This window comes from Equus asinus, chromosome 21 (genome assembly GCF_041296235.1).
Source record: "Equus asinus isolate D_3611 breed Donkey chromosome 21, EquAss-T2T_v2, whole genome shotgun sequence".
Classification (NCBI taxonomy): Eukaryota; Metazoa; Chordata; class Mammalia; order Perissodactyla; family Equidae; genus Equus; species Equus asinus.
In genome coordinates this window covers 97,751,535-97,764,095 of record NC_091810.1, presented here as the reverse complement: position 1 = coordinate 97,764,095, position 12,561 = coordinate 97,751,535, and the positions used below count along the sequence as shown (strand labels likewise).

Below are 12,561 nucleotides of genomic sequence, written 5' to 3'. Positions count from 1 at the left end.
ACAAGACCACGTTGAGAATAGGCACAGGACAGGCTGTGTCATTGCCCAGAGTGGAGACAAAGGTTAGAGCTGTGCTGTCCATCACACTGGCCACTACCACTTGAGGTAGGTTAAATTTAAAGTTTGAATTAAACTACGAATTCAGTGTCTCAGTCACACTCGCACATTTCAGATGCTCAATAGGCACATGTGGCTAGTGGCTACCATGCTGCATAGCACAGAAACAAAACATTTCTGCGATCACTGTGAGTTTTGTTGATTGGTGCTGGGTTAGAGGAAGTGGAAGATGGGTGTTATGTATTTCAGTTTTATGTGAGCCATCCATGCAGATAATTTTGAGATTTTGGCCCATATCAGAACATTGCAGTAGCTTTAATGTGAGTAGTAAATCGTTGAAATGAAAAGTGTGGTAACTGACCTAACCGTCTCTGTTGAGATCTGCACTTTTCCCAAAACCATTTACTAAAGAGACTTTCCTTACTCCATTATATGTTCTTGGCTCCCTTGTCAAAAATTCGCTATCCATATGTGTGTGGGTTTATTTCTGGGTTCTTGATTCTGTTCCATTGATCTGTGTGTCTGTTTTTGTGCCAGTACCATGCCATTTTAGTTACTATAACTTTGTAGTATATTTTGAAATCAGGAAGTGTCATATCTCCAACTTTGTTCTTTTTTCTCAGGATCCCTTTGACTATTTGGGGGTCTTTCTTTGTTCCATATAAATTTTAGGATTCTTTGTTCTATTTGTGTGAAGAATGTTGTTGGAACTTTGATGGGGATTGCGTTGAATCTGGAGATTGCTTTAGGAAGTATGGACATTTTAATTATGTTAATTCTTCCCATCAAAGAGCATGGAATATCTTTCCATTTCTTTGTATCTTCACTTTCTTTCAACAGTGGTTTATAGTTTTCAGTGTACAGATCTTTCACCTCTTTGGTTAAGTTTATTCCTAGGTATTTTATTCTTTTTGTTGCAATTGTAAATGGGATTGTATTCTTAATTTTCTCTTTCTGCTACTTCATTGTTAGAGTATAGAAACGCAACTTGATTTTTGTATGTTGATTTTGTATCCTGCAGGTTGACTGTATTCATTTATTATTTCTAAAAGTTTTTTGGTGGGTTCTTTAGGGTTTTCTATATATAAAATCATGTCATCTGCAAATAGTGACAGTTTCACTTCTTCCTTTCCAATTCAGATCACTTTTACTTCTTTTTCTTTCTTGTTTTTTTTTTTTTTGAGGAAGATAAGCCCTAAACTAACATCTGGTGCCAATCCTCCTCTTTTTGCTGAGGAAGACTGGCCCTGAGGTAACATCTGTGCCCATCTGCGTCTGCTGTATATGTGGGACGCCTGCCACAGCATGGCTTTGCCAAGCAGTGCTGTGTCCGCACCCGGGATCTGAACTGGCAAACCCCGGGCCGCCAAAGCAGAACGTGCGCACTTAACCGCTGTGCCACCAGGCTGGCCCCTATTTCTTTTTCTTGACTGATTGCTCTGGCTAGGACTTCCAACACCGGGTTAAAAAGGGTGGTGAGAGTGGGCATCCTTGTCTGGTTCCTGTTCTTAGAGGGATAACTCTCAGTTTTTCTCCATAGAGTGTGATGTTTGCTGTGGGTTTGTCATATATGGCCTTTATTATGTTGAGGTGCTTTCCTTCTATACCCATTTTATTTAGAGTTTTTATCATAAATGGATGCTGTAGCTTGTCAAATGCTTTCTCTTCATTTATTGAGATGATCATGTGATTTTTATTCTTGGTTTTGTTAATGTGATATATCATGTTGATTGACTTGTGGATGTTGAACCATCCCTGCATGCCTGTGCCTGTAATAAATCCCACTTGATCATGGTGTATGGTCTTTTTAATGTGTTATTGTATTTGATTTGCTAGTATTTTGTTGAGGATTTTTGCATCAGTGTTCATGAGTGGTACTGTAATTTTCTTTTTTTGTGTTGTCCTTCTCTGGTTTTGGTATGAGCGTAACGTTCCCCTCATAGAATGAGTTTGGAAGCTTCTCCTCTTTGGTTTTTTGGAAGAGTTTGAGAAAAAAAGGTATTAAGTCTTCTTTGAATATTTGGTAGGATTCACCAGGGAAGCCATCAGGTCCTGAACTTATATTTTTGAGAGGTGTTTGATTACTCTTTCAATCTCTTTACTGGTAATTGGTCTATCAGATTTCTCTATTTCTTCTTGATTCAGTTTTGGAAGGTTGTATGATTCTAAATATTTATCCATTTCTTCTAGATTACCCAATTTGTTGGGAAATAGCTTTTCATTGTATTCTTTTATAATCTCTTGTATTTCTGAGCTGTTGGTTTGTAATTTCTCCTCTTTCATTTCTGATTTTATTTATTTGAGCCTTCTCTCTTCTTTTTCTTGCTGAGCCTAGCTAAAGGTTTGTCAGTTTTGTTTATCTTTTCAAAGGATGAGCTCTTCGTTTCATTGATTTTTTTCATTGTCTATTTATTTCCACTCTGATTTTTATTATTTCCTTTCTTCTAATGAGTTGGGGCTTTGTTTCTTCTTCTTCCAGTTCCTTTACATGCACTTAGATTGTTTATTTTAGATTTTTTCTTGTTTGTTGAGGTAGGCCTGTATTTCTATGAACTTCTCTCTTACAACTGCTTTTGCTGTATGCCATAAATTTTGGCATGTTGTATTGTCATTTTCATTTGTCTCCAGGTATTTTTTGATTTCTTCTTTCATCTCTTCATTGACCCAGTTGTAGTTCAGTAGCATTTTGTTTAATCTCCACAGAGTTGCTGCTTTTCTGATTTTCTTCCTGTAGTTGGTTTCTAGTTTCATACCGTTATGGTCAGAAACGATGGTTGTTATTATTTCAGTCATCTTAAACTTATTCAGACTTGCTTTGTGGCCTAATGTGTGATGAATCCTGGAGAGTGTTCCGTGAGCATTTGAAAAGAGTGTGTATTCTGCAGTTTTTGGATGGAATCTTCTGTATATATCTACTAAGTCCATCTCTTCTAATTTGTCATTTAAGGCCAGTTTCCTTATTTATCTTTTGTTTGGATGATCTACCCATTGGTGTAAGTGGAGTGTTAAAGTCCCCTACTGTTACTGTGTTGCTGTCTATTTCTCCTTTTATGTCTGTTAATAATTGCTTTACATATTTAGGTGCTCCTATGTTGGGTGCGTAGATATTTACAAAAGTTACATCCTCTTGTTGGGTTGTTCCCTTTATCATTATGTAGTGCCCTTTGTCTATTGTTACAGTCTCCTTTGTCTGATACAGATATGGCTCCCCCAGCTTTCTTTTCTTTGCTATTTGCATGGAGTATCTTTATCCATCCCTTCACTTTCAGTTTGTGAGTGTCTTTAGGTCTGAAGTGTGTCTGTTGTATGCAGCATATATATGGGTTGTGTTTTTTTATCCAATTGGCCACCCTGTGCCTTTTGATTGGAGCATTTAGTCCAGTGACATTTAAAGTAGCTGATGATAAACATGTACTTATTGCCATTTTGTTATTTTTTTCCTGAGTGTTAATAGTTTCCTTTCTTTCTCTCTTTCTCTCTTCCCTTGTGATTTGATGGCTTTCTTTAGTATTATGGTTTGGTTCCTTTCTCTTAATTTTGTATGTATTTATTATAGGTTTCTGGTTTGTGATTACCATAAGGTTCATATATAAGAACCTAGGCATACAGCCTTCTATATTAAGTAGATGGTCTCTTAAGTTAGACCTCTTGCTAAAAGCTCTACTCAGACTCCCTCCTACATTTGATGTTTTTGATACCATGTCTAACCTCCTTTTAGTGCATGTGTAACCATTACCCTCTTATCATGGAAGCAGATCATTTTAGTGCTTTTTCTTTTGACCTTCATAGTGGCTTTATCAGTGGTTGATGCGCAACATTTACTGTATATATGCCTTTACCAGTGATTTTATTGGGTTTTGTTTTGTTTTTTTGATAATTTTCTCATTCCTGTTTGTGGTCTTTTCTTTTCCACTTAAATAAGTCCCTTTAGCGTTTCTGGTAGGGCTGGTTTCTTGGTGATAAACTCCTTTACTTTTTTCTTGTATGGGAAACTCTTTATCTCTGCTTCCATTCTGAATGATAACCTTGCTGGATAGTGTATTCGTGGCTGTAGGTTTTTCAGCACTTTGAATATATCGTGCCACTCCCTTATAGCCTGTAAGATTTCAGCTGAGAAGTGAGCTGATAGCCTTATGGGGTTTCCTTTTTCTCTTTCAGCTTTTAGGATTCTCTCTTTATCTGTAATTCTTGACATTTTAATCATGACGTGTTCTGGTGTGGGCCTGTGGGTTCTTCTTGTTTCGTGCTCTGTGTGCGCTTCCTGTACCTGGATGTCTCTTTCCTTCCTTAGGTGAGGGACATTTTCAGGTATTATTTCCTCAGATAGATTCTCTCCCCGTTTGTCTCTCGTCCCTCTGGGGCACCTATAATACAAATATTAGTGTGCTTCATGTTGTCCCAGTGCTCCCTTAGACTGTTCTCACTCTTTTTAATTCTTTTTTCTTTTATCTGTTGAGCTTGGGTGATTTCCTGTCGTCTTTCATCCAATTTCCTGATCCATTCTTCTGTATCATCTACTCTGCCGTTGAGTCCCTCTAGTGAATTTTTCATTTCCACTGTTGTATCCTTCAGTTCTGATTGGTTCTTTTTCACATTTTGCAGTTCTTTGTTGAAGTTCTCACTGTATTCATCTCTTCTCCCAAGATCATTGAGTGTCCTTATGACTGTTAGTTTGTAGTCTTTGTCAGGTAGATTATTTTCTCGCTTAGTTTAGTTGTTTTTCTGAGAATTGTCCTGTTCCCTTACTTGAAATGTGTTCCTTTGTCTCCTTATTTTGCCTCTTTCTCTGTGCTTATATCTATGTATTAGGTAGGTCAGATATATCTGCTGATCTTGGAGAGGTGGCCTTATGTAAGAGATGCCTTATGAGGCCCAGCCATGTGCTTCCCTCTCGTCACCAGTTCCAAATGTTCCAGGAGTGTCCCCTGTGTGGTCTCCAGTCCTTTCAGTCACTTTATTGGGCATGGGGAGCCTCAGCGTGGTTGGCTGCGAGGTCTAAACAGCACATTCCTGCTGCAGTTTTTCTGTTAAATGAGTAGGCCACCAGCATGGCTGGTTGCTAGGCTCGGGTTCACCGTTGTTGGAGGCCTAGGAGGGCAGCTGGGTGGGGCTGGCCCTAGGCGTGGCAGCACACAATTATTTCAGGCATTTGAAGGTAGGGCCAGTCCCTTATGTGGCCATTTGAGAAGCACAAGTCTGCTGCATCTGACAAGCCTCACTGCCCGCAGGCCCATGCAGCCTGTCAGCACCTTCCTGCTCTGTGCCCATGCCCCGACACACTGAAGCAGACCCACTCACTCTGCTGCAGAGGCCCCACACACTCCACCAACACAGGCCTACCCCTTGTGCCTGCTCTGGCCCTTGCACATGCCCTGCCCTGCCGAGGTGGACCCACTCACTTTGCTGCAGAGGCCCCACATACTCCACCTATGTGGTCCCACAAGTTGCCCAAGGACCTGCTGTTGGGTGGGGCCAGTCCCTAGGGTGGGCCGCCTGCCCTGGCTGAGCTGGATCAAATCTGGGTTCTAGTGGGTGGGGCAGACCCCTGCAGTAACAGGCCAGGAGAAGAGCTCCCATGGTGTCTGCCAGCATCTGTCCCAGCACGCCTGTACTAGGTCACAGTAATGGCTGCCACCAATGTCTCATTACCCTGGGAGGTCTCATCTCTCACCAAGTTTCACCCAGAGCCTATTAAGTGAGTCTCTTTTCACCAAAGGACTGTCCACCTTTCTGGTGATTTTAGGTTTTCTTCTGAAATGGGTGAATTTGTGCCTGGGCCCTTTAAGAGCAGACTTTTCTTTCCTTTATGTCCAGTAGTTTTTCTGGGGGCATTCTCCATTGTTGTTAATACCCAGCAGAGCCAGATATTATGACACTTGTCTTAGTTGTACCGAGTCCTGAAACTGCTTATTGTGGCAAAGCTCCCTGCTCAGATCCCCTGCTCCTCCAGGGAGGGCTATGTACCTTAGGATTGCTCCGGGCCAGGCTGGCCTCTGCCACCTGAGTCAGCACTGCCCCTCGTTGTGGGGGCTCTTTATATCCAGTTTTCAGTTCTCTCTCAGGGGGCGTTTTTCCAAGAGTAGTTGTAAATTGGTTGTGTCCGTGGCAGGAAGTGAGTTCAGAGTCCACCTACGCCGCTGTCTTGACACTGCTCTCCTAAGATTCAGTCTTTACTTAGCAATTTGCAAGCAACAAAATTGTGGAAAGGCCATCAAATCCTTGCCAACAAGGTAAGGTCTGAAACCCATGTTTTTAAAAATGTTTTTATTGTGAAATGCAACATACCCATACAAGATAAATGTGCAAACCAAAAATGTCCAGGTTAATGATTTCTCACAAATATGTCCTCATTACTCATGTCAAGAAGTGAGAATGTTCCCAGTATCCTAAAGGCCCACCTCCTACCCTCTCCCATTACTGCTCTGTCCCTCAGTCCCGGAGGTGACCTCCCTCATGTCTTTGATGTGATCTGCTGTTTTTCCTGGTGGTTTTACCAGGCAAGTGTACATCTCTATAAAGAGCTTAGTTTATTTGGCCTCTTTTGTGAACTTTACATGAACTCACAAAGGTGGGGGAGGTTGGAGAGCAAATGGGGTTCTGGATTCTCTCACTTAGCGTTGTGGGATTCATCTGCATTGTTTCTTTTAGCTATACTTGATTCCTTTTCATTTCTTTACCATATTTTACTCTGTGATTACTGGAAGACTGTTTGGTTATTTTAAATTTGAGCCTGTTACATGAGGCCGTTACGTTCTTCAGTATTCCGTGTTTCTTGATGCACATGTTTAAGTATTTCTGTGTCAGTCTTTTTCTTTATTGTTAATGGTGTTTGTCCTTTAGTAAGTCTTTATCTACCTTGGAGTCATGAAAGTATGTTATTTTGACTTTGTCGTTTTGTTTTTCACACTTAGATGTATAATCCTTCTGCATTTGATGTGTGTGTGTGTGTGTGTGTAAGGTGAGAGAGGAGTCAAAGTTTTCATATATGTAGATCAGTTGAGTGAGCACTTACAGAGCAGTTTGTGCTTTCCTCTTTGTTTTGCAGCCTTGGTCATAGATCAGGTGGCTCTGGATTGGTGTCTGTTCATAGGTTCTTTTTTACTGCACCGGTCTGTATTTCTCTCTCGAGCTGGTGCCTTAGTTACCATGTTGAGTCTTACCAAACAAGAACACGATCCATCCCATTGATTTACGTATTGAATGTCTCTTGGTGTTTCAGGGTTTTAGATATAGGGGTTTTATAGAACTTTTTAGAAGATTTATTTCTTGGTGAGTGATTTTTTTTTTTTGGATTATGCTCTAACTTTTAAATTTTTCATTTTCTTGTGAGTCTGATACACAGAAGTAAATTGTGAATATTGACCTTGTATTCATCAATGCTGTGAAACCCACTTATTCTAATAATTATATGTAGATGTTTTTCTGCATACATAGACCCATCTATAAATAATTACAGTTTTATTTATTCCTTTCCAATCATCTAGGACCTGTAGTACAATGTTGAGCTGTTTGGTGTGCATTCTGGTGTTCTTCTTCTTAAAGCAAAAGGTGTCAATTCATTGAGCATGTTTGTTAGAGATTTTTTTGTAGAAACTATCAAATTAAGGGAGTTTCTATATTTAGTTTACTAGGAGATTTTTATCATGCATGGATAATTTACCTTATCACACACCTTTTCTTCCTGTAATGAGATTATATAATTTTTCATGTTTAATTTATTGAATTACATTGTTTTTTTCTAATGTTAAACTACCTTTCATTCCTGAAACAGACTTAACTTGGTGGGATTCACTTTTCATTATTTTATTTTGGGTTTCTCATGAGTAAGATTATTCACTAGTTTTCCTCTCTCCAAATGTCCGTGTCAGGTAGGTACCAAGATTCTACTAGGCTCCAAAACAAGCTGGGAGTATGATATGTTTTCTCTTGTTCTAGTCTCTGAGTTGCTTTTGTAAGATCCAGATTATGTCCTCCATAAATATTTAGTAGAAGTCTGTGTTTAATGAGACCCAGGGGTTATATTTTTCTTTACTTTTTTGTTCAAATCTTCTTGTATGCCTACTTATTTTATTTGTGTACCAGACATTCTCTTACAGGGTTCTTTGTAGATAAAAATTTGAAGCTTGAGATGATGATAATTTCCTCCAGAGAGGATTTTCTTGCTTCTGCCAGGAAAAGAAGCCCCTACGCTGGGCTCATCTCCTTGGGCTTCTGTCCCTCCCTGAATCTTAGACTTGTAATTGTTTTGTAACTCCTCAGTGTCTTGAAGCAGCTCCTTTAGCTGTCCTCAGTGGGGAGATTGTACCAAATTACCTAGGTCATCAGAGCTGAAGCCATCCCCATTTTGACCGGTTCTAGATACGTTTGTTAATATCTTGCTGTTGTTTTGCATGCCTCCTAAGCTACTGGAATTGAGGGGCTATGCATTGTATATTCCAAATAGATAACAGTACCTCCTGTTTTTGTTTTATTTTTCCCATAGTGCTTGTACTTTACTGGGTGATTTTTTTTTTTTTTTTTAATTTCATTGAAGGCTTGCTATTGTTATGTCTCTCATTTTTCTCCTAATATTTACAGTAAAGGCAAGTTGTGGATTAGTTTTGTTTTTATTTAAATAAATTTCTAACCTTTGCTGACCTTAAAACTTATGTTTTGATGAAGAAGCCTAAAGCTGAGCAATGTTAAGGCATTTGGACACAAGAAAGGAGTGGCCTGTTTTTTTTTTTAAGCAAGCTAAAATAGCATTAAATGTGATACTTTACACTGTTTTACATGTAAACCCTCATTTTACAGAACGCTTTGGATAAACAAGAAGAATTGACGCCTCTTGGAGTCCATTTAGCACGGTTACCAGTTGAGCCACACATTGGAAAAATGATTCTGTTTGGAGCTCTGTTCTGTTGCCTAGACCCAGTGCTCACCATAGCTGCCAGTCTCAGCTTCAAAGATCCCTTTGTCATTCCATTGGTAAGAAAGTGACAGACAAAGGCCAGACCTTTTTAGAGACACAGTAGTTGTTTGCTTAGACACATTTTTCATTGGCCTTTTATCAGAATGCCATTCTCTATTATATACCATCAGAGCAGTTTAACCTGCTTTCCTGTTTGTTTTTTAAGGGAAAAGAAAAGATCGCAGATGCAAGAAGAAAAGAATTGGCAAAGGATACTAAAAGTGACCACTTGACTGTTGTGAATGCATTTGAGGTAAAAAATAACTTGTTCTGAGTTGTGAATTGTGACAGTTTATTCAAGTGAAAAGCTGATAACAGAATAGGAGCGTATTTAACTGTTTAAAATCTGCATTATAATAGGTATCAGGAGTAAATTACTGTGAGAATGTTTGAAATTAGGTGAACGTTTGAAAAACATGTACACCATTTTTCAGTTTTGTAATTGCTCCTTATGTCTACCTATTACATTTACCCTTTAAGAGCAGAAGTCTATATGTATTTTGAGGACAACAGAACAAGTGAACAATTTATTTTATAGTTTTATTTGATGTTACTCATATCTTTTGTCTTACTGGCGTTCATGACAAGGTCTCTCTTTGTTGATTAATAAACTGCTGCTGTCTGCAGCTTTAACATCTGCATGGAGTGTCACAACCAGGTATGTTGTTCAGAATACAGACGTTTTCTGCTCCTAAAGCCAGGCTTATCTGAGGATGAACATTCTTGCAAAATTTAAATATGAGTTGGTTTATAGAGACAGCATTTTTTTACTGTAGTTCTAGACTCAGTTTAGTACTACATATTATGAGAAATTGACCTGTTTTTTCCCTTTGAGCTCATTCTTTTTCTCCATTTCCCCTTCTTCTCTAGCTAAAAAAAAAAATCTGTAAAGTTGGAAATATGTGGCACTGCAATTTGTTCCTCAGAGTACTTTTTTTCCTTTTCTGGGAAAGATTCACTGGGCTAACATCTGTCGCCAATCTTCCTGGCTTTTTTTCCCTCCTCCCCAAAGCCCCAGTATGTAGTTGTTTATTCTAGTTGTAAGTCCTTCTAGTTCTTCTGTGGGAGCCGCCGCCACAGCATAGCTGCTGACAGACGGGTGGTGTGTTCCACGCCGAGGAACCGAACCTGGGCTGCCAAAGTGGAGCAACCACTAGGCCATCAGGGCTGGCTCCACAGAGTACTCTTTTTGATTAATATGTAAAGGATGATGCCATTTTATGTGAAATACACAATATATTACTATAGAACTTGTATTTATTTGTATAAAGCTCTGGAAATTCAGTAGTGGTAATCTCTGATTAGGATCATGGGGAGTTTGTGTGTTTTTAGTTTGTAAATTTCAAAATTCTTTGAATTTTTTACAAAGAAAATGAAATATTAGTAGAAGGTTAAATTAGTACCAAAATAAAGATAAAGTAGTAAGCAATCTTTGGGGAACAATCTTGATAGTTTTCTTCATTTCTTTGCCCGTAGGGCTGGGAGGAAGCTAGACGACGTGGTTTCAGACATGAAAAAGACTATTGCTGGGAGTATTTTCTGTCTTCAAACACTCTGCAGGTAATGGCGAATGTTTTGAAATCATTCTCATTTGTGTTGGCATGTCGTGCTTAACAGTGGGGATACGTTCTGAGCAGTGCGTTGTTGGGCGATTTCGTCATTGTGCGAACATCCTAGAACATCATTTGTGCCTACACAAACCTAGGTGGTATGGCCTACTCCACACTGAGGCTGTATGTGCTAATATTATGGGACCTCTATCGTGTATGCAGTCTGTCACTGACCGAACGTCGTTACACAGCGCATGACTGTACACCTGTCGGATGAATGAAGAGACTGAAGATCTAGGAAGACAAGTGGAAGACCAAAAGAATCACAAGGAATAAAATGGACAGCCCTTAAAGCAAACTCCTGCCCTTAGAGAAGGGCTTGAGATAATCACAGTTTATAGACGTAGCCACAAAAGAAAATTAAAACAGAAAAAACTTGTAGACAGGAAGAGATGACTCCTCTATCCTGAAGGTAGTCGGTGCCTCTACGTGGATAGTGAAAGTGCGATTGAATGTATTCAGTGATGTGTAAGAACATTTCCCTGAAACAAAAAAAAAGGAAATGAACCATAATTATGAAAGGATGGCTGAATCTCAGTGTTATTTGAGAATATCATATCCAGTCAAGATATTAATTCAAATGTAAAGACAAAGGACAGGTGTTCAAGAAAGCACTTGAACTACTGCACCCATGAGCTGTTCTTGAAAAATTCACTGACAGTGAAATGCTCCTTAAGAGATGAATCAAAAAGAATTCAGGGATGGAGAGTGCGTGCTAAATGGTGTACATTGAAACTGTCCAAATATACAATGAAACAGTTTTGGGAATTAAGGATTCAGAATAGAATGTAAAGGTTATTATCGTGAACAGTAACAATAATGGTAATATAACCAGGAGGCGGCCTAGTGAGTGAGTTATAAGATAAATTAGGTGGGGACGCTTAAGTGACCCAGTTGATAAAAGGGATATATACTTACGTACAGATGGCTTTATGTTCCATCATCTCTTCTTTTAAGCTTACAAGGATCCTTTATTAAATATCTCTTGTGATTATGAAATGTAAGAGTCATCTAGTTAAGTTTCATTTGTTTAACTTCTTTAAATTGAACTAAAATTAATTTGAACACTTTAATAAAAACAGCTTCTATGCTGTTACCCCATAGTTAGGATAGCATTGCTGTCTGATTCTTCTGTCAGTGCACATGCAGTGATGCTTCTGACAGTATTGCGGTTAGGGAAGCTTCTTCATTTGTACTTTATTACTTGAATGAGCCATACATCATTTTCACCCAAATAGTGATTTTTCTTAAAAATACAACAAAAAACAGGTCCTAAGCTTTTGTGCCAGTTAACTGTGGTTAATTCTCAGTAGGAGAAATATGGAAGTTGTTTATTTTCTTTATGCTTTTCTGTATTTTTTTCAAAATACGGGGTGAAGAGCAATTTTCAAAATTATATTAGTCTTCTTGCAAAATGGACAGATCCCTGAACATCAGTGTTATTCCCCACAGTAAGCAGACCTTTCCTGTCAGAGACCAGGCAGTGAGTGAGTGAGGCTGCGGGCCCTGTGGTCTGTGTTGAGCACTCACTCCCCTCTGCCTTGGTGGTGCAGAGCATCCCTGGGTCATTTCTGGATGAACGGCTGTGGCTGCATGCTAATAAAACTCCATTGACGGAAACAGGCTTTTACACATTTTATAGTTTACCATCCCCTGTGCTAAAACATCACATTTTTGCAAAAGTTTTTTATATAGTAGGGGAAGCTTATAGCTAAATTTATTTGAGTACTTGCCTTATAACCCTGTAAATCTGTGTAAAAGGTGTTCTAGTTCTGTGTGTTGCCATTGCTCCCTAGATGCTGCATAACATGAAGGGGCAGTTTGCTGAGCACCTGCTGGGAGCTGGCTTTGTGAGCAGTCGAGATCCCAAAGATCCCGAGTCTAATGTCAATTCAGGTAAAGCAGAGACACACTGTAAGTAACTTCTCGCTGCTGTCTGTTGTA

General features: G+C 39.2%; 1 protein-coding gene across 1 annotated transcript in view; it reads left to right on the top strand.

Annotated features, from left to right (window-relative positions):
• The window catches only part of DHX36 (DEAH-box helicase 36), a 47,019-nt gene that overhangs the window by 29,789 nt on the left and 4,669 nt on the right, over positions 1-12,561 (top strand). Inside the window, exons 18-21 of the mRNA XM_044754706.2 lie at positions 8,851-9,024; positions 9,174-9,260; positions 10,484-10,567; positions 12,414-12,513. Coding sequence (XP_044610641.1) covers positions 8,851-9,024; positions 9,174-9,260; positions 10,484-10,567; positions 12,414-12,513 — 445 coding nt within the window. The remainder of the gene's footprint in view (positions 1-8,850; positions 9,025-9,173; positions 9,261-10,483; positions 10,568-12,413; positions 12,514-12,561) is intronic.